Below are 24,809 nucleotides of genomic sequence, written 5' to 3' on the forward strand. Positions count from 1 at the left end.
GCAACTGAATTGAGCCTGTTGGCTTAGCTAGCACAGACCATCATACGGTCTCTCCAATATCCATTTCAAAAGTTCAATTTTTTTAACGTACTCAAGGCAAATTCAGGACTGAAATATTATGGAGGGGAAGAGTTTGGCAGGCACAGCCAATCACAGAGACTCCCACAGGAATTAATGGACTTCTGGTTGCCTCGTCTTTGTACACATACGTAAGTGGAAACATATTTTGAAACTGACTTATCTGTGTCGTACATAAAGGGAGTATAATGAGCCTTTACTGTCACTGTTTTACAACATTAGCCACATGTTTAAAACTGGGACCACACTGCCACCATAGATATCGTTTTGGGAGTCATTGGTGAACAGCCTATTGAGAATGTTAAGTTGGTGTCAGGCTGTGTTAAAATTTTTGGACAGGGCCGCCATCCTGTTAAGATCGAGTCCCTGTCCTACATGGCATTACATACCATCACATTCTCTATTCTGTCATTCTGGTGTGAGGATGTGGTCATTGCTTTGCTGACATGGAAGCATCACTTTTGTTTATATAATATTACGACCTAGCACCCCTCCCCAACACTCTTTGTGTCACACATCACACCCTGGCCAGATCTGTTGCAACCACAGTGATGTTCATTATCAGTCAGCCATAAGCTGGATTCAAACTGTTTTTTTTTTTTTTTTTTGGTCTGGGCAGTCAGCTAGTGAAAAGGTTGCAGAAAAGGGCGGTAACGTCTGGTGTTTGGCTCGGCGTGGGCTCGCCAGGCCCAAGCTCAGTCGGGAAGCACATTTCCTCTGTTGACGGGGCTCTCCTCAGGGTGCAGTCTGGTGTTGGGCAGTAGCAGTGCTCTCAGCGCTGTTGGAGCGATAAGTGGTCAGTGATGAGTGTTCACCGTCGGCTTGTAAACAGGAAATGTTGATTCGCCCATAGAGCTGAGTCAGGGAGGGACCCTTGGGAGAATATAGCTGTGCGTGTGTGTCCAGACGCGGTGACATGGTTTTGTTAACGTCAGTGCTGGATGCTTGTAACTTTTGGCTTTAATTTATGATTTCCTTTTTCCTCTTTGGCTGATGTGCAGCCATGAAAGGCATGATATTTATCTAGTCACAATAACTTAAACCGCAGTGTTTACAGGGATTCAAAGTGCTCACACTCATTAGATACTTTGAGAAGTGTGCAGATTGCCTGATATAAAGCGATAACTTTCTCTAACAGCCTGGACAATATCCAAGTTTAGCAAAAAAAGGTCAGCTGTAATAAACAATCCAAAGAATGTTTACATATATGAAAAACCAGAAACGCCGCTGTTTAAACAGGCATCAGGCAGCCAGAACATTTTATCTGTAGTGGGGTTAAATGTGGAAACAGGAACTGAAAACACTTGCCATATGTGGGTGAAAAAAAAAGAAAGGCTGTTTCCAATATCGCCTGCAGCAGTGGTACATGTGCAAACGAAGTAAAAGCCCTCATCTAATAATGGTCGCTGTTATTTATGCAAACAGTCCTGCTGATTCGAAGCCATACCAAATCCAGAGTGACTTCTCTCCCTGGCACTCTCTAATCTTTTTTATCTTCGTCTAGCTGTGAACAGGAAATGCAGTTTATAAATAACTTGCTCAGTTCTTGCTAAGAGCAGAGGAGAGGCCTCGGGGTTAGCTGCAGCTATTGAGGACAGTCTGCCCATGACTGTTTCAACTGTGGTTGAGCAGATAGAAAAGAAATATAAAACATGAATATTCACTTCAGTACAACTCTAATGAAGTTTTATTTATAAAACAAAAACTAAAAAAGTCAAACAGCAGATGCTGTATGCAGGACTGTGGTCCAGGAGGTGCTGTCTTCCTGGCTATAACATCGACCAGCTGGCCCAGAAGACAGAAACAGCGCCTGTGAAACTCCGCTGTCTCTGCTAGCTCTGCCCAACGCTGCTCCCTGAGGGTGTCACAGATGTCAGTGTCCTGTTTTTTTTTCTCTTTCGCCTAGAGACATGAAAACAAAACAGAGTTGGCACCATATATTCCAAACATGTTTTCTTAAAATTCAGTGTGAAAAAAACAACGCTTTGCTTGCAGTTGTTGGCAGGTACAAACCCAAGGTCGCCCAAGCCGTTTAAAGGCCAGCAGGAACGTTGAATTTGGAAGGAATAGCAGAACGAAATTCCCAGGATCTCAACGAGGGAGGGCCCCCAAGAAGTAGGGAAATTAAAGCAGTGCCGAACCTAGACATGCCCCCCCCCCCCCCCCCATTATAATAATGATAATATATGTTGTATTTTTTGTATTTTTTACAAACAAAAATTAACAAACAGTAATAATAAATGACAAACAAAAGAAATCATTATGTGCAAATTTGCAAATTTTATCTTTTTCTTTTCTCTCTTTTTTTTAAAAAAAAAAAAATTTAGATTTTTTTTTTTTTTTTTTTTGTTACTGCGCCCTGATGGCTTTTTCCATTTAACTTTCTCTCACTCTAATGTTCTCCAGATACACTCCATTACACCATACCCATAAATGCTCTAGCATGGTCAGACTTAGATCTGTGGATCATTTTTCACTTGTGTTAGATTTTTTAAATGTAAATAAATAAATAATCTGTTCTGAATAGTGGATCTATGAACATCAACCACTTCTTAAAAGTTGGTCTTTTCTGTGTCTAAAACAATATTGAAGCTGATGTGCCTGCTCTTATGGGTGCCATATAGCTTATTTAACTCCAAGACACCAAGAGAATAACAAATTGAGGCTACAAAAAACCCTGAAAAATGTATACAAAGTTGTAGAAAAGCAACGATCATCTGAGGAAAAACAACTATAATATTGGTATGTTGATTAGAGCCAATAGCTTGTTAGCTTGTTAGTAAATCAGTAGAGCTTAAATCATTAGTCAAGAAAACAATTTTGATCATCAATTATAATTTTTAGCATTTTTTTTTCTGATTCCAGTTTCTAAAATGTAAATATTTCCCATTTCTTTTGGTTTTCTGTTTTTGTAAATTGAATATCTTCTATGGTCAGACAAAAAAAGCATGTCAAAGCTGCAGTAGGTAGAAAGCCTGAAAATGGTTGATTTTTGAGTCTCATCTGAGTTAGGTTTTGTTCGTCTCTGCCCTGAGCCCTTCCTACCAGACGAGCACGCGAGTATTTTATCCTACTTGGTTCTATTTCTCCCTCTCTGGGAGCCTCGGCTCTCCCTTACGCAGCAGCAGCCCTCCCCATCCCTCCCTGGCGGCCCCGCACATATACCCCCGAGGCTCGGCTCTCCCTCACTGCGCAGCAGCCCGCACCGCACATACCCCCGTGGCTCGGCTCCGCTCCCACGGCCGACCCTCGCGCCCTCCGGCTGTGCCCAGCCCTACCTCACCCTTCCCCACCCTCCAGGGCTCCGGGGAACCGAGTTCTGTCTTCCTTTTTTTGGGTTGTTTAGCCGTGTAGGCAGCTGTAGCCAATGCTGGAATAGCTATTTTACCTGGTGCACTGTTCGCCATTGCCGCTTGCTCTCCCCTTCTGCCGCGCACGAGAACGCGCATATGCAGTAGAACAGCCAATAGGAACGCAGTGGTCCGAGCTGACCTTTGATTGGTTGATGCACATCGGCACGATACTGATTCTTTAGAGGCTGAACACAGAGCCATGGTGAGGTGCAGAAACCTATTGTTTGTCTCAGACCACTTGATTTACATTATGCTTAGAGGATATTATAGAATTTTTACTCAATTATACCAAAACAATGTTGCCTACTGGAGCTTTAAATGTGGTGGTCTTTGGAAAATTGTTTTTCTCATTTTTCTGACATTTAACCACCAAACTATGATTGATTAAATGAGAAAATAATCAACATATAATGCGAAAAATTTAAAATAATCTTTAATTGTAACATTGCCGCTAGTGTCAGACATAGAGAGTGGATCAGCAGGTAGATCTGTCACCAACCTGGAAGTGAAAACGTCACGAGGTGAAATAAAAAAAGAAGTTGAAATATGCTGAAGTGTCAGATTATTCAGACTGAAACACACTTAGTATCACAGATTTTTTGAGTAGGCTTATACTGAATGTGGTAAACTGTTGATTTCATAACAATCATACGCATGTGTTGATTCAGATATTGCTCAAATGGATGTAATAAGCGGTGAACGGACCGACTGAGGTGGCAGATTTTTAGATGTTGTGCAAAGGAGGCAGTGCATGTGGTACTTTGTGAAAGAGCAAAACTACACACCTTTTAAAGTGCGTCTGGCGGTGTGTTGCGACTTCCTCCTGGTTCATTACTTCAGTCTGAGCCAGGCCACATATCTTCCTGCTGTCTGGGCACACTGCACAGGTTAATAAAAAGGATATGTTTCTTTTTTTTTTCTTTTATTAACTTCATTCACTGCATGCAAAGTTTCCAACAGACATCCCAGAACATGCTTTCAGTTCATTACTACACAACTGAGAGCATGACTGACAGAAATAGAAATTAATGAAGGACAAAATTAAGAAAAGTGTCTCATAAAAATGTGGGAAAGGGGATCACTTAAAGTACATTCCCAAGGAATCACATTGTCTTCATGAATTTTTACTGCCAATGTGTGTAACAGCCAATTCTAAGGAGCCATTATCAGCTTTACAAAGTGTTTTTTCATCCCTACTGAGAGCGGCTCTGACTTTGGTTATTGCATTGACATTAAAGACAAGTTTAAAAAAAAATGTCCCCAGTGGAAGATTTACTATGAGGTAAATCAAAGAAGACAAAGGCCAGCCATCAAACATGAAGGTGCAAAGACGCAGTGAAAATACACAATTTACAGTTAAATGTGGGCAGCAGTGTCGGCTGACGGTTATTTACCTGGCACCGATGGCTTCAGCTAACACACTTATAGTGTTATCTAGCTTGGTGCACTTAGTGTTTCTCTTTTCAAGTGTAGTTCACCCTTGTACGTTATTATTTTAGTATTGGTTGTCAAAAAATATGCAGCAGCAAAAACAAGTATCTGTTGTGTTTGTTGTCCTTGTGTTGTGACCACACATCTATCTGACAGTTAATGATTCACAGCACTGAAAGTACCTGGAACCTGTATTTGCATAGTAAAGGCACATGAGATTGCAGGTATCACACCAAATCATGGATAACTATCATCATTTGATTTCATGTTTTGACAACTTTTAAGTGTGAAGAGATAGTACAATGTCTTTTCATGTGGATTTAGTCGTGACAAGCCCACCGTTTAAATCTCAATCCCTCTCCTGTATAGAGCCATCAATCTTCCAATATAATCCCAGTCGAACTTCATTCCTCATTATTTTCAATATTCAAATTAACTTTTAATGTTCAAATTTAGGCCAATAGTAATATCTACTATGTACCAATACACTGTATATACAAGCTCATGTATTGCCAGTGCCACTATCAGCATATGGTTGTTATATGTTATGTCCACTAGAGGGCATTTCAACATTACTAATAACCATTTGGAATTACCAACAGGTGATATAGCTTTCTTCATTCATTCATTTTCCCAAATCAGTTATCCTGTCCGGGGTCGGGGGGGGGGAGCCTATCCCAGCTGACACTGGGCGAGAGGTGGGGTACACCCTAGTCAGGTCACCAGACTATCACAGGGCTGACACATAGAGACAGACAACCATTCACACTCACATTTACACCTACGGACAATTTAGAGTCACCAATTAACCTGCATGTCTTTGGTCTGTGGGAGGAAGCTGGAGTATGTGGAAAACCCACACTGACATGGGGAGAACATGTGAACTCAGCACAGAAGGGCTCCTCATTGTTTCAGTAAAATGAAATGAACCGAGCTAACGATGTATAGCATCTCTACATTTATATTTATATGCATGATCTAAGCAGCTCACTAATGTTAGCTCGTATGAGTAGTCAACAATCTGGTTTTACACATCCAAAGAACTTTGTATAAAAATGAACTGCCTGGCAACCAGACCAGGCTTCTAATCGAGACAGGCCTTTATTTGTCAAAATGTGTAGCTACACCAGGCTAGTAAGAGAAACTGGGTGTTTAATTGGGACCAGGCTTTTAATTTAAGTTTTACGGTACATACAGTACAGGCCAAAAGTTTGGACACGCCTTCTCATTCAATGCGTTTTCTTTATTTTCATGACTATTTACATTGTAGATTCTCACTGAAGGCATCAAAACTATGAATGAACACATGTGGAGTTATGTACTTAACAAAAAAAGGTGAAATAACTGAAAACATGTTTTATATTCTAGTTTCTTCAAAATAGCCACCCTTTGCTCTGATTACTGCTTTGCACACTCTTGGCATTCTCTCGATGAGCTTCAAGAGGTAGTCACCTGAAATGGTTTTCCAACAGTCTTGAAGGAGTTCCCAGAGGTGTTTAGCACTTGTTGGCCCCTTTGCCTTCACTCTGCGGTCCAGCTCACCCCAAACCATCTCGATTGGGTTCAGGTCCGGTGACTGTGGAGGCCAGGTCATCTGCCGCAACACTCCATCACTCTCCTTCTTGGTCAAATAGCCCTTACACAGCCTGGAGGTGTGTTTGGGGTCATTGTCCTGTTGAAAAATAAATGATCGTCCAAAAAACGCAAACCGGATGGGATGGCATGTCGCTGCAGGATGCTGTGGTAGCCATGCTGGTTCAGTGTGCCTTCAATTTTGAATAAATCCCCAACAGTGTCACCAGCAAAACACCCCCACACCATCACACCTCCTCCTCCATGCTTCACAGTGGGAACCAGGCATGTGGAATCCATCCGTTCACCTTTTCTGCGTCTCACAAAGACACGACGGTTGGAACCAAAGATCTCAAATTTGGACTCATCAGACCAAAGCACAGATTTCCACTGGTCTAATGTCCATTCCTTGTGTTTCTTGGCCCAAACAAATCTCTTCTGCTTGTTGCCTCTCCTTAGCAGTGGTTTCCTAGCAGCTATTTGACCATGAAGGCCTGATTCGCGCAGTCTCCTCTTAACAGTTGTTCTAGAGATGGGTCTGCTGCTAGAACTCTGTGTGGCATTCATCTGGTCTCTGATCTGAGCTGCTGTTAACTTGCGATTTCTGAGGCTGGTGACTCGGATGAACTTATCCTCAGAAGCAGAGGTGACTCTTGGTCTTCCTTTCCTGGGTCGGTCCTCATGTGTGCCAGTTTTGTTGTAGCGCTTGATGGTTTTTGCGACTCCACTTGGGGACACATTTAAAGTTTTTGCAATTTTCCGGACTGACTGACCTTCATTTCTTAAAGTAATGATGGCCACTCGTTTTTCTTTAGTTAGCTGATTGGTTCTTGCCATAATATGAATTTTAACAGTTGTCCAATAGGGCTGTCGGCTGTGTATTAACCTGACTTCTGCACAACACAACTGATGGTCCCAACCCCATTGATAAAGCAAGAAATTCCACTAATTAACCCTGATAAGGCACACCTGTGAAGTGGAAACCATTTCAGGTGACTACCTCTTGAAGCTCATGGAGAGAATGCCAAGAGTGTGCAAAGCAGTAATCAGAGCAAAAGGTGGCTATTTTGAAGAAACTAGAATATAAAACATGTTTTCAGTTATTTCACCTTTTTTTGTTAAGTGCATAACTCCACATGTGTTCATTCATAGTTTTGATGCTTTCAGTGAGAATCTACAATGTAAATAGTCATGAAAATAAAGAAAACGCATTGAATGAGAAGGTGTGTCCAAACTTTTGGCCTGTACTGTAAATGAATAGCAATTAGTATTCATTTTGTATCTATTCGATTTATATTGACTCCTGAAATGTGTTTCAACAGCTCTATTCCTGTATGACCCATTTACAGTCCTGACAGCTTAACCTCTGGCCTTGTGCGTGACACTCTAAATGAATACTGAAGGATCTTTTGTTTGAAACATTGCTTTTATTGACCTGTCCTCTTACTGAAAAATATGTCCCATATCAATGAGTCAAAATGGCAAGTAACACCATGCTGTGTCTCCTGCTGGATACTGTACCATCGTTTAAACCTGGAACAGGATTTCTAGTCATTTCAGCAGCCTAAAAAAACGCAGATTAAATTCGAGTAACCCTTGTATCATCTCTGTCAGCGTAAGACCTTCACTGTTATTTCACGTCTCAAGGGTTCACTCTGGTAAAATACCACAAAGATAAGAAGCAAGCAATCCAATGTTCTAGCCTGGATTGGATTTTGTGACGTCTCAGTCACATCTGCTTGTAATCCCATCATGCTTTCTGAGAGAAAATCCCCTTCTTTTCCTCCTCCACACAGCACCAGGTGGAATCTCTGAATAAGACGATTGCAGCCAGCGAAGGACTTTCTGTCTAAAGCCTTCTATGTGCAGTAGTGAGTTATACTGTAGAAATAAAAATGGATCAATTAGGCTTCATGTTAAAATTGTCATTGTCAGTCGTTGGCCTGATAAAGTGAACAAACTGGAGGCTTTAATCCTAATGTGTTGTCTGTGTGTGTCTGTTTTTGTATTTGATTTATCTTTGCCCTGCATATATTTGGGTGGGCATGTTGTAGTAGATCTGTGTGAGCCATCTGTTACGTTGCCGCAGCCATGGCTTTCCCATGCTGCATGCTGCGCTCTGTCAGGGCACGCTGCCCCAGGGTTCAGGGACTTTGCCGTATCTAGGACCCTCTCAGTGGGACAAATTTAAAAATAGCTCATCGAGTTTGAATGCTGGAGTGGCACAATGAACCCTGTCAATGTCGGCTCACATAGAGATGCTGCAACACGTCCTTATCGAGCTGTGAATAAAGTCAAATAGACTGAGAAGTGCTAAGATGGTACAGATAACAACACTTCCTGCTGCTCATTTTACTTTAGTATCAGTTAAAGATCGATGTTTTTTCTTTATTTGAAAAGCCATTTATGGTAGTAACAAGCAGGGCTGTGTTTAGGGACAGCACACCTATCCTTAGCATGGCATCACTGTGGAGGTTTTCTTTCACATAACGCGCAAAGAACTTAAACTTAAAAGGAGATGGGATCGCCTGGCTTGTAGTAGAGTCCTAAAGGTTAAATGCCGTGGTAACAGTGTTACTCAGAAACTAATTTTCTGTTGCTTAAAGGGACAGTTCACCCAAAAATCAATAATACATATAGTGTTGGAGATACCAGCTGTAGAGATGTCTGCCTTCTCTCGAATACAATTGAACTAGATGGCTCTTGGCTTGTGGTGGTCGCACATTCACATATATGTAGTTTTTTGTCGAGCTGTGGGCGGCACGTAGGTTTACATTACCAAAGGTTTATGAGGAAGTCACTTTGCGACACTGCCGTGTTCGCACAGAGAGAGAGGAGAGGGAGAGACACTGTGCTGCTGCCAAGGGAGTTGCTGAATGAGTTCCCTCTGGTGGTAACTCGCTTGAAGAGTCTGAGATGTTTGGGGCTGTTCATAAAATGACACCACAGTTTATTCCACACTACTGAAGCTGCTCCTCTTTTTTTTTTTTTTTGAACCACTGTGGAGTCAGTAATAACTTCACTTCAAGCCATGCTTGTTGTTGCCGTGGGTAACAGTATGACGCCAATATGTCAACAAGTTGAAATATCGCTAGTATGACAATATGAATTTTTCATGATATTAAAAATTATACCGGTATTATCATGAACGAGATGATATGGCACATCCCCAGTGCCAACTCAACAGTAATGTCTCTTTCCAGAAATCATGACCCAGTTACTTAAGATAGTCCACAGACCTTGTTGTGAGCAGTTTCATGTAGGAACTATTTTCTTTCTACTGAACTACACCCGCCAACTGTATCACAGCACCGAAGGAAGAGTGCATCTCCTCATGGATGAGATTTTTGATTTTTGGGTGAACTGTCCCTTTATAATGAAATGAGCCATTTACAACATCAAACAAACATTGCTTACTGTAGTTGCATGTCAAGGACCCAATTTGTTTAACCACAAAGAACGAAACCAACAAAAAACTATCAAAAGATAAATCTCTGGCATGTGACCACTGTGGTTCACAGAGCCAACACACACTGAGGTCCTCCTGGATTCCATTATATCTACTTTGCACGAAGAAGCTTTAAAATGAATGAACAGACACTTCAGACTAGAATTTCATACACATTTACCTTCAGTTGCCACCAACTCTCACATCATCATCATTTATACACTAATTTAGGAATATTAGTGGAAGGTTTGTGCTAATGTGTACCAAATTCTCACAGGCTAGGCTGTTAGAGTTCGGAGTGATAAATAAAATATGCCTCTGATGTGTTGATTGACTCAAAGACTGGGCACAGATGGTGCTACTGTGAACCTTCAGAAATACAGGCACGTCATCATACTCTGTGTTAGTCCCCTCAAAGCCAAAGAAAGCTGCAGGAATCAGTGAATCCCTTCAGAGGTTTTATAAAAAGACACTAATTAGATTTCCAGCACTCAGGAGTAATCATGCAATCAGATATCCTTTGTTGTAGTTTATGAAATGACACAGATAGATCATGTCATAGGACACAAACACTGCCGTCTTTGAACAGACACTGGGGACGGCTGTGGCAGGAGGCATTATGTTTTCGGGTTGTCCATCTGTCCATCCGCCAGTCCGTCCCATTCTCATGAATGCGATATTTCAAGAATGCTCCGAGGGACTTTCTTTAAATTTGGCACAAATGTCCGCTGGGACTTAAGGATCAACTAATAGATTTTAGTGGCCAAACATCAAAGGTCAAGGTTACTGTGACCTCTCGTTTGTCTTGTTCTTGTGAATGCAGTATCTCAACACAACCAACAAATTTGGCACAAATGTCCACCGGGGCTCTAGGATGAAGTGATTAGAATTTGGTGGTCAGAGATCTAGGTCATTGTGACCTCACATCTGTCAAACTCTCCTGAACACGATATCTCAAGAAGGCATGAGGGAATTTCCTCATATTTGGCACAAACATCCACCTGGACTCACAGATTAACTTATTAGATTTTGGTGGCCCAACGTCAAAGGTCAAGGTGACTGTGAGCTCACGTTTGTCTCATTCTTGTGAACGCAGTATCTTACAAACACCTAAAGGGATCTTCCTCAACATTGGCACCATCCACCAGGACTCAAGGATGAACTGATCAGATTTTGGTGGTCAAAGGTCGAAGTCATTGTGACCTCACCTCTGTCACTCTCGTGAATGCAATATCCGAAAAACAACTTGAGGGATTTTCCTCAAATATGGCACGGATGTCCCCCTGGACTCAAGGATGGACTGAGCAGATTTTGGTGGTCAGAGGTCAAGGTCATTTGGACTTCATGTCTATCACACTCTCCTGAACGCGATATCTTAAGAGGGATTGGAGAGAATTTCCTCACATTTGGCACAAATGTCCACTTGGACTCACAAATGAACTGATTAGATTTTGATGGTCAAATGTCAAAGGTCACTGTGACCACACAAAAAGTGTTTTTGGCCATAATTTAAGAATTTGTTTAATAGGATAAAATGATGAAGTGATGTCATTTTATATCCAAAAGGTCAAAGGTTAACGTCACTGTGACATCATAATGTTCTGCAGAAACATTTTCTGGCCATTACTCAACGTCATATCTCAGGAACATAAATGGAGACATTTGATCAGATACTGAATTGGTGACTAATCTTTAAACTGTGCTGATTGTACAGATCCTCTGTGGTGCCATGTTGAAGATGTGTGTGAAGCATCCATGTTTTAGAATATGTAGCTTCGCTGCAGGAACATACATATTTGAAGCAGGGTCTACTGTAACGGCTCTATATGAGTCTGGACAGACATGGATGTAACTTGTAACTGCAACTTGACTGGTTGGCTGAGCCATACAACCACAAGGCAGTAATTCTAGTTTTCTTTATAATGTTCATTGCACTACAACACAAGGCATTAATTATATTTTTCCCACTGTCAGACACAGGGGGTCTTAATATTGTGACATTTGGCTGCTGCAGAAAAGAATTGTTAACCAAGACTGTGAGCTGAACTGCTGTCACACACCCTCTCTCTCTATAACAGCACTCGCTGTTTAATCACTGACTGAATCACTTGTAACAGAATCATGTTCAGATTGAGTGTGAACCCAGTACGCACTGGATACAGGGCTTTGCATCTACTGAGCTGAACGCACTTTGTTGATGACAGGACCAGATGTTTTGATGTTTTCATAGCAAAGAATATGTTTCAAATCAGCATCAATGCCGTTTCGTGAACCTCTGGTATGAATAATGAACTCCTGTCCTGAATTACCGTTTACTGCTCTCTTGGGATGTTTGTTCTTTGTTCATTGTCACGTGGAAGCACAGCAATCTCCTCCTAATAAACACGGTCCGGAAGAGAAACTATTGATTTTGTGACTCTGCTTTGATCTCCATTTCTCTTTCTCTTTGCAGCTTGAAAGCTCTGGTTTCGACAGGAGGCAAAAATGTGCAGGCAGCTTGTGACTGGTAAGAGCAACACGCAGTTGTACTCACATGCTCTCCCACAGTTCTTAATGCACAACTGGAATGCAAACAAACTCTGGTAATGGTAAACATATCACCATAATGTCCTAACCCCTCAACATTGTATTGACTTGTCACTGTGCTTTTACAACAGTACTGCCCTCTGCTGGACATCAGCCGTCCTCTCTCCTACTTATCGCCCACTTCTCCCTCATCACTTTTGGTCCTCTTGTGTGTTGCTCCAGGCTTTTCTCCCACGTGGATGACCCGTTCTTGGATGACCCTCTGCCCAGAGAATATGTGTTATATCTGCGACCCACTGGACCGCTGCTCCAGCAGCTCTCACACTTCTGGCAGCAGTCCCGCCTCTCCTGTGGCAAGAATAAGGCACACAACATCTTCCCCCACATCACCCTCTGCCAATTCTTCATGGTCAGTGTCTGTGTTTATCAATGTCCTGGCTGTTAAACACATTGCCGGCTCATAGCAGTTGTACATCGGATGACTTCCTGTTGTGTTGTTTCAGTGTGCCGATGGAAAGGTAGAGGCTCTGACCGACGCTCTCCAGACCACCGTAGCCAAGTGGAAAGGTCGTATACCCATGCCCCTCCCGCTGGAGCTCTACACGTCCTCAACCTTTATTGGCCTCTTTGTGGAGGAGCAGATGGCGGATGTGCTGAAGAGTTTTGCTTCTGATTTTGCGACTGAAGCATCAGCTAAAGCAGGTTCGAGACCGTTTTGTCCCCTTGATGGAAATCACCATAAACATGAACACTGTCTACAGAATTAAAAGGGAAGTTTGGTATTTTTGAACCTGGACCATATTTTCCCATATTTTTGTGTCTAAGTGACTAATGGAGACAATTGGTCCAGTATTGAGAGAGACTGCTCCTGCTACAGTGGCGAAACAGGCTGTAATGTTATCCCTGCTGGCAACTGCACACCGTCAACTTACATCCACTGAAAGTGCTTGTTTTTGCTACTGACTCAGATTGGTATTAGAAGTGTCTGACAACATTACTGAAAAGACTGGACAGAGAAACAAAACATTTTTCAGTACCTTTTGCTGATACAGTCTATTTGTTAGTGTTTGAAACCAAGGCTGTGTCCGAAATCACTCACTATATAGTCCACTATATAGTGAGGTCACCATTTTGTCGTGCTGTCAAATGTATAGTGGGAATTAATAGACCCTATATAGTGGACTCAAAGTATGCACCGTGAAAAGTAATGTACAACCGATGGACACTCACCAAGCAATATATCTCATTGCATTGCGCCAAAGGATTGGACAGACTGTGTGAGTACTAGAAAATACGCTGTCAGTTTTTGTTATGGATGGTTCACTAGCCGACATTGATATGAAATGTTTTAATCGATTTAATTAAGGGCGCTGAGAAAATGACCTGAGTAGTGTTTTTTCAAGTTGCAGGTGAGCTCACTTTATACTGCTCTATATAAGCCTCCCGTTTTCCTACAGGACAACATAAACATTCTAAATGGGTCCCTTTGTATTTCCTGTTTGAATGTATGTTAATGCAGAAGCTGACAGGAAGTGAACAGGGACCAAAGTTGTTGCCCTAGCAACAGAATAGCAATGAAACGGTCCATAGTGAGTAGGGAGTAGTGAATGAGTGAATGATTTCGGACACAGCCCAAGTCTTGCTCAAGTAGAAGTTTGCTTCTGAAATCTCACTGATTTTTCAACATTGTTAAAATCAGCTAAATATTCAAGTTTAGGTAAGAGGCACACATATCAATGGGGAAACAGTCTCCGACACAACACCGGCACTCCTCTCAAACTCTCACTGATGTTTCCACCATTGTTTTCTTCTGCAACAAGTCGCCCTCGCTAGATTTCAGACCAAGACTTTTCTTTGAGCGAGACTTGGTTACAATTGCAAACAGACCTGTGAAAAGTACAGGAAAATGTTTTATTTCTCTGTAGGGTCCTTTCTGTGATGTTGTCAGACTCTTCTATTAACAGGTTTGAGCCTGTCAGCGACAAAAACAAGCACTTTTATTGGACATGAATTGATGGTACAAATTGCCTGTAGGGTTTACGTTGCAACCTGTTTGACCGCTGTGGCTGCAGCAGTCTCTCTCAATACTGGACCAGTTTCACAAGCTGTTGTCTCCATTAGTTACTTAGACACATAACCATGTGAAAACTGGATCCAGGTTAAAAAATACAGATGTTTGACGTCAATGTTTCCAGGCTCCCTGTTCAAGAATAAAGTATTTGAAGAGGCTTCTATTTTAATATTCATATGTGAACACTTGTGTAGTAATTGCGTTAACTGTAATCATATTTTAGAGATGAGCCAAGCAGTGTCACCAAATGATATATTGCCAGTGTTTTTAATTTTGCTGTCACTGGAGAATTCTCATAGAATGGAAAACAGTACATCAATGTCATGATTTTGCATATATCTCCATCTGCTGTGCACATTTCTTCCTTTTTCCTTTGTGCAGATGTTCATGTTGAGCCTCACAAGAAACAACTTCATGTCACTTTGGCATACCACTTCCAAGCCAGTCACCTTCCAATTTTGGAGAAATTGGCCAAAACGGTGGATGTGGCTTCAGGCTGTGACTGGCTGGCCGTGCTCTTCTCCAGGGACATTCGGTTTGCAAATCATGAGGTGTGTTTGGCTTCCTATGAAAAGTAGTACTTCCTCTTAGCGTGCAAGTTTCCCACTTGTGTGTTCATTTTTTTCTGACATCAAGGGCATTATGTTATAGAAAATTTGCTATAAATAAAATTAGATGCAAGATCTGCATGTTTATTCCACAGATGCTCTGTCTAATGACTGTTAACCATCTTCCCCGTGCAGACACTGCAAGTCATGTACCCATATGTGCCTCAGAATGACGATGAGCTTGAGCTGGTGCCGGGAGACTTTATCTTCATGTCTCCGGTGGAGCAGAGTACAGCCAGTGAGGGCTGGGTGTATGGCAGTTCGCTGGGCACAGGGCTGTCGGGCTTGCTGCCCGAGAACTACGTCAACCGGGCTGATGAGTCAGACACCTGGGTCGTTCATGGGTAAGGACGGAAAGCACGATATCCAATGCCGTGTGTTTCTTTCATTAAAAAATCCATGACACATAAGGGAGCTGCACTGGGAGGCCCTGGGAATGGGATTAGACCAATGAAGTGCACGTACAGTACAATAACAGAGGCAGCAGATTATCACTGATTGCCCCTCAAAGCCACCAAGTCCCCTTTTGCAACCACTTCACAAAGACATCCGTGGGTGTTATCTCAAACTGACAGTCCGCAAATCCCTTTAGTGTGCGTTTTACAGAGTTTAAGCACAAATGCACACAAAGATGAGGATGTTTCTAAGCTGCTGGGAAAGATTAAAGGGAAAGAAAAGAACATGAGTCATCCTTTTGGCCTGTCTCTTGACTAACCCTTCGACTGGACTCCTTCGCCCACATTACTACACTCCTAGAACAGGTTATGTTCCCTCCCCTCCTCCTTCCATTCATTCTTGTCACTCTGTTGATGATTTCAAGATGCACAAAACACACTATTACTCACTGACTTTTAACTGTGTCCTTCTTTTGCTTATTCCTGTGTTTCTCTATGGTCATATGTTGTATGCTGTATGCTGTATGTGTATAGAGTGGTGCTGAAACAAGTCCTGAAATGTGGAAATAAGTTAGCATTTCTACACATCCGGTTCCCTCGTCCCAAAGTCGGTGGGGTTTTTTTTTTTGAACAGGTTTTTGGTTAGATGCCTGAAATGAGATCTGTGCTTAACACAAGCTTAAGAGACTTTCATGTTTTGTTCTACTACATTAAATACGTCAGTAAATACCCCACTTGTCAGTTTTGAAGCATTTACGTATCTTAAAAAAGGCGATTAAGTGGCTAAATGAGACTACAGAGTTTGTTGCTGAACACGCCTTTACAGCCCTGTTGTGGTGGCAACGTTGAAGTCATGTGACAATGTAGTTGTTTCTAGCCTAGTATTAGCTTTTTACATCTAGTGATTGCATTTATGCTTCAAAAATCATAAAGTTGTGTTCATTTGTGAAGATTATCTTGCTGAAAACATGTAAGTATCATCAACTTTTGTTTGCCAAAAAGCTTATTTTCTGCAATAATCGAAAATAAAAAGGTAAAACCCCATTTGCTTTTTGAAGAGGGAACTAGGGTAGCACTAAGTCTGGCGTCAGCCTACAAAAACATCATCTCTGCACCACTCTATTGGAGTTTGTTCATTATGTGTACATCTCATTTTGTTTCTTTCATATTTAAAGTGCTATGTGACTAAAGTGGAGTCCTTATTGTTTGTCTGGTCCACAGGTCTCACTCTATGCTCACCTGTGCCTCTCCGCTGAACTCTGGTAGCACTGTGGCTGGGTTATTGTTTGATGGACATCTGAATGACAGTCTGCTTGACAGTCTTATGGAACCTCCCAGCCTCACTGGCCTCTGTCCTCCTATGCAGGTACGCTCTGGTGTTATGATGTAAAGAGAACATCATGAACCTCACTGAGTGTGTTAATACCAATAATTACAGTATATGCTCCCAGCAGGAGCTCAAGATTTAATGCAGCGCAGCTCTCTAATGCCTCACAGTTTAAACTGAGTCTTGATCGTAGGTGTCGAGGCCGACCAATCAGTCCTCCCTGTCCAAGATGAGACTGTTTGTGTGTCGCCATGGGGAGAGGATGGATGTGGTGTTTGGGAAACACTGGGTCACTCAGTGCTTTGACTCCAAAGGTTAGCATGCAGGGGAGATTAATGACATATCTTTGATATAATGTACATTTACATTAGATACTTTTGAGTTTACTATTCCCGTCTTCTGTAAGATTCTCATTTGTGTTTGTTTAGGCCGATACATTCGCTCTAACCTCAACATGCCATCCAGCCTGCCAGCTAGAAGCGGAGGTCACCGGGACTATGACAAAGATTGTCCGATTACTGTGTTTGGCTCCACCCAGGCCCGTCTTGTAGGTTAGTACATTTTACATACAGATTGTTTTGATGTCTTTAAATCATTATAGATTACCAAAGAAATTTGGCTCTGTAATGATTGTTAAATACAGTAGAGATTATGTTTATATAACCATTGAAATGCCTTACAGTAGAATCACACTGTATCTTGGTCCATTTCAGGTGAAGCCCTGTTGGAAAGCCACACAACAATAGACTTTGTTTACTGCTCTCCTTCTCTTCGCTGTGTCCAGACTGCTCAGCACATTCTGCAGGGTAGGACCTCATCAACACTCTGACCACAGTCACTGACAAGTTGCACAGCATCTATTCAGGCTGTCAAGCCGGCATGTTGTGCATAGATTTCAAAAAGTGACAGCTGCATAACAATGTTGGATTTTTAATGTTAGTTTTGGATCTGAAACCTTCAGTTTGGCTCAGATCTCAGTAGGATTTGCCTGGTTATATAAAGCTTTAATGAATTACGACAAAACCTCTGCAGTACCCCAGAGACATCATTAGGAAACAAAATGGATAGGAAGAAAAAAAGGGTTTAACAGGAGGTCTAAATTCTTTTTCCCATCGCTTACTTTCTTTGAACATGGCAAAACATCTAATTAATGTTTTCTTTCAGAGATGTTTTCTCTTTTTTTCTTTGTCAAAACCAAATCTTGTAGATGTATTTATGGACAAAATGACATGATGGAGCAGATGTAGGCATTTCTTTCTGCCTGACAGTTTCTCTGTGTTTCACTCTGCGTCAGGTCTCCAGCAGGAGGGAAAGACAAAAATCCGTGTGGAGCCTGGATTGTTTGAATGGACCAAGTGGGTTTCAGGCACGTGTTTACCCGTCTGGATCCCCCCAGCTGAGCTAGCTGCTGCTAACCTGAGTGTGGACACAACATACAGGTACACAGCGACACCACTGTAGAGCATCTTTACGCTTTTATCTGTGATGCTGCGATTTACTATGATGTTTTCTATCTATCATTTTGTCCCTAGACCTCATATTCCCGTAAGTAAGTTGACGGTGTCAGAGAGTTATGACACCTACATCAGCAGGAGCTTCCAAGTAACCCGAGAGATCCTTACAGAGGGCAAAAACCTGGGTAAGTGGAGTTGTAAACATGTATCCTGGGCCCAGTTGTTCAGAAATAACCTGATCAGATTGGACCACATATTTCAAATGGGTTGTGCAAATGGGAAAAGAGCTCTGAAATCAGATAAGAGCACTTAATCCAGTCCTGGTTTTGATCTGGATCGAACCTTCAGTATGTGCTGTTCAAAACTTTACAGTAGGACTGGGATACTTTTGATCTAAAAAAATCAGGATTATCCTGATCTCAGCAGAAGGATGGATTCAGGTGGATTTCAGGAACAGAATGTGATAAAACTTTTAAAATGGTCAAATTATATTTGGCACTTGATTTATTTAACCAGTACAGTGATAAAGTAGATAAAGTCAACATTAGTATTAGTACAAAGCCTTTCAGTACAGTAAAGTAAAAATAAATTAATAAAGGAGTTTTTTGCCATTAAATAATCCCCCAAATAGCTGAGTAAAGGAGTTTGTTGTCATTAAAAAATCCCCCAAACAGCTGTTGATATCAAACAAAAACTGTTTGAAGTTACAATCTCGAGGATCTCCATTTTGTTTTCTTTGGCGGCATCTTTTTTGATGATTGGTAATTGCAGTGTGTTTGTTGGCAGATAAAAGGCCCAAACACACCAAACCGACTTCAGAGAACTAGATCGCCTGTGTCTCAGCAAAATTTGCACATGAACACACCACAAAGACGGCAGCCAATGGCCAACCAGCACATATGTTCTGTGCCAGCGTGACGGGAAATAACTCTTCACACCAGCAGACAGCAGTAGTCTGTAATTGTCAGTCAAAAAGGGGAACTGTAAGACCATCTTGACGCTAGTTAACCAGTTAGCACATTAAAACACAACCCAGTGTTGAAAGAACAGAGCATATTTACCGTGCGCCAGTGAATTATAATGCAAACCATTGTGAAACGTTTCTGCTAAAGAGCTCAGTGGCAAAAGAATAATAATCTTACCTTATGTAAGGAGTTTGTTTTTGTCTCACTCCATCTTGACTTAAACTTTGTTTACTTTCCTCACTTGCGTTTCTCTTCTTGTGTTCTGAGTTGAGCTGCCAATCAGAGTGATTTCATTCACCAATAGGCTCCACCGTCACCGATTTACCACGCTAATACAAAAAAATGGGAGTCGACGAGGGGCAATGGTGCAAGACACACTGCAGCAACTAGGGCGACAGATGCTCAACAACAGCGCAACATTGACCGGCAGCTAACTGTCTGCTTGGTGTGTCAGGGCCTTAAGGCTTATTCAAATCAGCTTGTTTTGTGAGCTCTGCGGCTGAGGAGATGAAAGGGTTACCACAGGATAGACAGTGTGAGAGCTGATTATTAATGACTGTGTGCTGCTTATGAGTTTTCACAGTAATGTCACCACAGAGACCCCGTTCATAATACTGCAAATGCAAGTAAAGGTTCATTCACCACGATATTACCACATTCAGTGATAGATAGTGACTTTTTTAAATAAAAACTTGAGATTATTACTTAATTTTACTTTTATTTATCACTTCATATTAGCTACAGTGACACAGCCAAAAGTAGTCTCGAACAATTGCATTCCCCCATGCTGTTTTCTGTCTCTTTAAATCAAAACCTGTTGTTCTTTCCACAGCTAGTAGCCTACATTGTGATATGTAATCATGTTTAGAACACTGGTTATTGGTAATCTTGAAAACTTTGTATCTGGATTGGGGGAATTCAGTCCAGTGTTGCTTTGAAAATCCTGCTCAAAAGTAACATATATTAGCTGATCCCAGATGGCAAAACATTGGATTTTAAAATCTGTATCATTCTGATCCAGACTAAATTGTTTTGGCCCTGGGTGTCAAATTAATCCTAACTTTACTAAGCACCTAATGTTGGCAGCATTCACTAGCTACGATGCCCAGTTTCTTTTCGAGATGATTACATTTTAATGTCAACTTATGTTATCCTATACTAAATATAATCTCTGGCGGCCACTGTACACTGAACACGAGCCAGTGAAATCAAAACTATACAATGGGGTCTGCCTGAAACAAGCTCCTGCTTTGCAGACCCTTCACAAAGAAAAGCACCCGACTCTACACACCGCACCATATAACCTTGAAACTGAATAGGGTGACACAATAGCACTCTTAGCTTGCAGGCTTTCTGAATCAAAATGTTTAATTTGGATGTTGGCCCAATTTCTATATAAAAGGATATGAGTCAAAGAACCTCAGTATTCAAGCTGCATATTATGGACTACTGAGAGCTCATAAACAGTATAGAAATTGAAAAAATGGAATAGAGAATATAAAAAGCTAATGGGATCTGTGAATGTGGTTGTTCTCCACCTCTTTCACACAGGAAACACGGTCCTGATTGTGGCTCATGCTTCCTCCCTGGAGGCTTGCACGCGCCAGATACAAGGCCTCAGCCCCCAAAACTCCAAGGACTTCGTCCAAGTTGTGCGAAAGGTCAGTTTGTTACTTCAGCTACAACGCCTCCTTCGTTTCTATTCTCTCTTTTATTTTTTATTTGATAACATGCACATCTGTCTTCTCTTTGTGCAGATTCCTTACTTGGGTTTTTGTGCTTGTGAAGAAATGGGAGACACCGGGGTGTGGCAGCTGGTCGACCCACCCATCTTGCCTCTGACACATGGACCCAATCACAGTTTCAACTGGAGGGAAATGCTCATGCAAGACTGAAGGATGTGCTGTTTGGCTCTCTATCTTTTGGCAGCCCTGAACTGCTGAAAAAAAATATTTATTTTTAACCCACTCTGCTATAAATTTTGCCCAACTACCAAAAAAAATTTTAAAAAAAACACACTTCTGGCTTCCATCAAAGACATCATGCAAAAAAAGATTTGCATTCATTGAAGCAAATGTATTTAGTCGCACTGCTCAGGAATGAGAAAATACAGTTGGTGTGGAGCTCACAGCAAAAATGAGCTACAGATCGGCGGCGGTTTGTTGCTTTTCCCTCAACGTTCCACTTCTTTGCCCAAAATGTGGAGGTGCTACGAGAAATGTGGATATTTCTTGATAGTTGCTGATGAATCAGGTTTTATGCCACGAGAAGGTGTTGTTAAGTCTGTGGCTCCTCCTCAGGCGGGACTGTGAAGACTTTGCGTTCTGCTGCCTTCTCACACACTGTGACAAGAATTAGATGAGAGGGACTTGTACCACAGAAATATTTTTCCATGTGTCAGAAATTATTATTTAACTTGTAGCCACAACCCTCCTGTGAAGAAGCACAAAAGAAATGTTGACAATCAGACAGGGGAGAACTGATCTTCATTGTTTCTGGTGCTGAGGTGGGTAGTTTATGATACCTGTTTTATTCCTGTAAATGTCATATCATTAAGTGATTCTTCTAAGTTAACATTTATGTGACCACATGAATCCTCTAACCTTCCTGTAATGCAGTTTTAATTACCACCACAGGAGCAACCAAGTCAACATGACTTAAGGAAAAACAGACAGCTGTTGGGTGCATTGACTAAAATGTTTTGCTTGTTTATCATGACCCTGAAGCTCTCTGTAAGCCTGATAACCACACTGCTTTTCAAACACTTGGTGCATTTCATAGTTTCGGTTACGTCAGATGATTTAAGTGCTTCCTGCCTATACCAATTATTTGTTGTATGACTCAGAACATCTATTGATACTGAATGAATAAAGCAAGGTTGTGGAGAAATGAAGGCCAATACATATCAGCCTGTGCCATGTGTTCTGTGAAACATTTTATTTACCAAACATTTTTTATTGACTATACGTTTTTACTTCACTGAGCACCAGTTGTGATATTTGTCAAATGCAGAGCAGCATTGAAAAGAATTAGGGACAAATGAAGAACATTTTTCAGGGCAGACATTTTGACTTGTCATAACAGGAAAAGCACAGCTGGAATTAAAGACATTAAAGGCATAGTTTGGCTTTTTTGAAATGGGGTTGTGTTGGGGTACTTATCCAAAGTCAATGTATTACATACAGTAGATACAGACAGTGGTCGCCCCCTAGTTTGGAGAAGTGGTGGGAGTGCTAACACAGAAGCTAAGCAATGTACTGCTGTGGATGGGGGTCACTAGCAAGTACTGAAAAAAAAAGTCCCACCTATAAAAATCTATAACAGTTCACAGCGAGCAGCAGTGATCCCTGGTCTGACATTGGCACACCGTGAGGACAGAAACAGAGGGCTCAGCTGAGATGGAGCACCTGCGCAGCGAACGCGTCATCTGCAGCCATTTTGACTTAGTTACAAGCTGATTGACTGTCGAAACAGGACTGGCTTTACGTTCAAAAACCAGCTGCCAGCCATTTGACCGCCTGAGTCGCAGGTGACACCATCAGTCGGCTTGAGTCGAGCTCAGACCAACCAGTTTACACCGATGCAACTTTTCTCTGCAACGTTCTAAAATGGTTTCATCTCATCCCAATGATTGGTCTGAACTGGGCTTTAGAGACCGGAAGTGTACCATTTCGTATCACTGGCACAGCTTGTAATGTGTTATCTTTTGTATAGTATATCTTTGCTATGAATAAACACCTCGAACAACCCCACTTCAAAAGACTTGAACTGCCCCTTTAATGATGGCTGCGTTCCATTAGGTGTCATAGTTAACTGTATAGTGAGCCAGCACAGTACCAGCTCCTACACTAGGTGGAATGCAGCCATCGTTAACGATATGAATACACCTGTGCCTTTACTGCTCTAACATGGCAAAATGTCTCACGTAGAATTCTTTAAAGTAAATACCAGTAATTTAGTTAAAGAGTTCAGGCGTTTTAATGTTAATATTGTTAACATTAGAATACTTAGAAGTCTTTATTTGAGAAAATTGAAAGTGGCTGTTTTTCTGCGAACTTACCCTTCTCTTCAAGAAGGAGCACTTTTACTTTTGGACAGTTTGGATCCTAATTCTGAATTATTGCTACCTTAAAAAGCTTGAAATGTTTCGAGGAATACAGAGAAAAGCGAAGCGCTCACTATATGCCAGCAAAGTTAGCTAAAACCAGCTAACGGTTACTAGCTAATAGTTATCCTGCTAGCATGAGTTTTCGTCTCTTGCTAACTCAGGTAATGCATTTTTCTGTTCGTTTATGTAACATTAATGCGAGTTTGTTGTCTGCTGATATATAAATTTTATCTGTGGAAGCCTCAACAAAACCCTAACCTCCCTGAAGGTAACAAAATGTTAACATAAATGAGGGGCAGAGAGTTTAAAAGGTATTAACGGTTAGAGGTGTTGGAAGCACCTGAAACTAACGTTAGTTTATGGTGTCAGTCAAATATATCTACATGCAATTGTAGATTGTAGATCTGGAAAGAGTGTCCCACTTAATTTAAAGCTAATTGTGGTATTTATAATCTTATCTGATTGTAGTGTCTGTATCTTAACGCTTTTAATGCATCTAAATTATTGTCTCTCAACCACTGACGGACTTAAAGTGTACAAACGTGGACTTTAAAGGGACAGTTCACCCCCAAATCAAAAATACATATTTCTTCTCTCATATGTAGTGCTATTTATCCCACTAGATTGTTTTGGTGTAAGTTGCCAAGTGTTGGAGATATCAGCCATAGAGATGGCTGCCTTCTCTCCAATATACTGAAACGAGATGGCACTCGACTTAAAGCGGCAAGAAAATACATATAAAAAACTCAACAGCAATGTCTCCTTCCAGAAATCATGAACCGGTTACTCAAGATAATCCTCAGACTTTGTTGTGAGCAGTTTCATGTAGGAACTATTTTCTTTCTCCAGAGCTACACCTGCCAGCTGGATCATTGCGCAGAAGGAAGCTTGCATGTACTCATGGACGAGAGGTTCGTGCTCCTGATAGTAAGAGATGTAAACAATAATGGTGTTCACCTCTGCTGAGAATGCCGTTAATGTCCTCCTACATTTCTATCAGGCCCCCAGTAGGTGCACAGGGCTTTAAAGCCAATTGTCATAGTGGGCAAACAGTGGAGTTATACCTTCTGGGTCTGTCACGTTATGTCCTTTGGTCCAGAAAGACTTTTTATAGCAAAAGAGATGTATGGAAATCAGTGGATACATTTTTTTGAGCATCACAACCCCCCTGACTATTGGGATTTAATCTATTCAGTCTGATAGCATTTGGAAAGTCTAAAAGAGCCTCATGATTGAGTTATTTTATGCCCATTCAAGTTAACAGAGCGCTAAACTGGGAGTTTGCCAGCTCAGCTGGTGGAAGTCTTTAGTGCACCTGTTATATGGGTCTCACAGAGTGGAAGCAGCGCCAATCATCCGGGTAATTTCATACGTGGCAGTTGATTGATTTTGGCTTCATGCGCCACTGAGCAACTTTCAAAGGAATGAAATGCCAAAGCTTTATCCAGGTCTCTTTGTATATCCATGTTTTCT

The 24,809-nt window shown here is 41.5% G+C and overlaps 1 protein-coding gene and 1 long non-coding RNA gene across 2 annotated transcripts in view; one reads left to right on the forward strand and one right to left on the reverse strand.

Moving 5' to 3' along the window:
• The window catches only part of ubash3ba (ubiquitin associated and SH3 domain containing Ba), a 36,154-nt gene extending 14,023 nt beyond the window's left edge, over positions 1–22,131 (forward strand). Inside the window, exons 2-14 of the mRNA XM_033645742.2 lie at positions 12,335–12,388; positions 12,631–12,817; positions 12,912–13,110; positions 14,861–15,030; positions 15,223–15,431; positions 16,704–16,848; positions 17,003–17,123; positions 17,238–17,360; positions 17,523–17,615; positions 18,104–18,248; positions 18,342–18,448; positions 20,780–20,889; positions 20,986–22,131. Coding sequence (XP_033501633.1) covers positions 12,335–12,388; positions 12,631–12,817; positions 12,912–13,110; positions 14,861–15,030; positions 15,223–15,431; positions 16,704–16,848; positions 17,003–17,123; positions 17,238–17,360; positions 17,523–17,615; positions 18,104–18,248; positions 18,342–18,448; positions 20,780–20,889; positions 20,986–21,123 — 1,801 coding nt within the window. The 3' untranslated portion in view covers positions 21,124–22,131. The remainder of the gene's footprint in view (positions 1–12,334; positions 12,389–12,630; positions 12,818–12,911; positions 13,111–14,860; positions 15,031–15,222; positions 15,432–16,703; positions 16,849–17,002; positions 17,124–17,237; positions 17,361–17,522; positions 17,616–18,103; positions 18,249–18,341; positions 18,449–20,779; positions 20,890–20,985) is intronic.
• LOC144464665 (uncharacterized) overlaps positions 3,857–24,809 on the reverse strand; it is a 56,970-nt gene continuing 36,017 nt past the window's right edge. Inside the window, exon 4 of the long non-coding RNA XR_013492329.1 lies at positions 3,857–4,310. This is a non-coding gene — a long non-coding RNA (uncharacterized LOC144464665). The remainder of the gene's footprint in view (positions 4,311–24,809) is intronic.

This window comes from Epinephelus lanceolatus, chromosome 11 (genome assembly GCF_041903045.1).
Source record: "Epinephelus lanceolatus isolate andai-2023 chromosome 11, ASM4190304v1, whole genome shotgun sequence".
NCBI lineage: Eukaryota > Metazoa > Chordata > Actinopteri > Perciformes > Serranidae > Epinephelus > Epinephelus lanceolatus.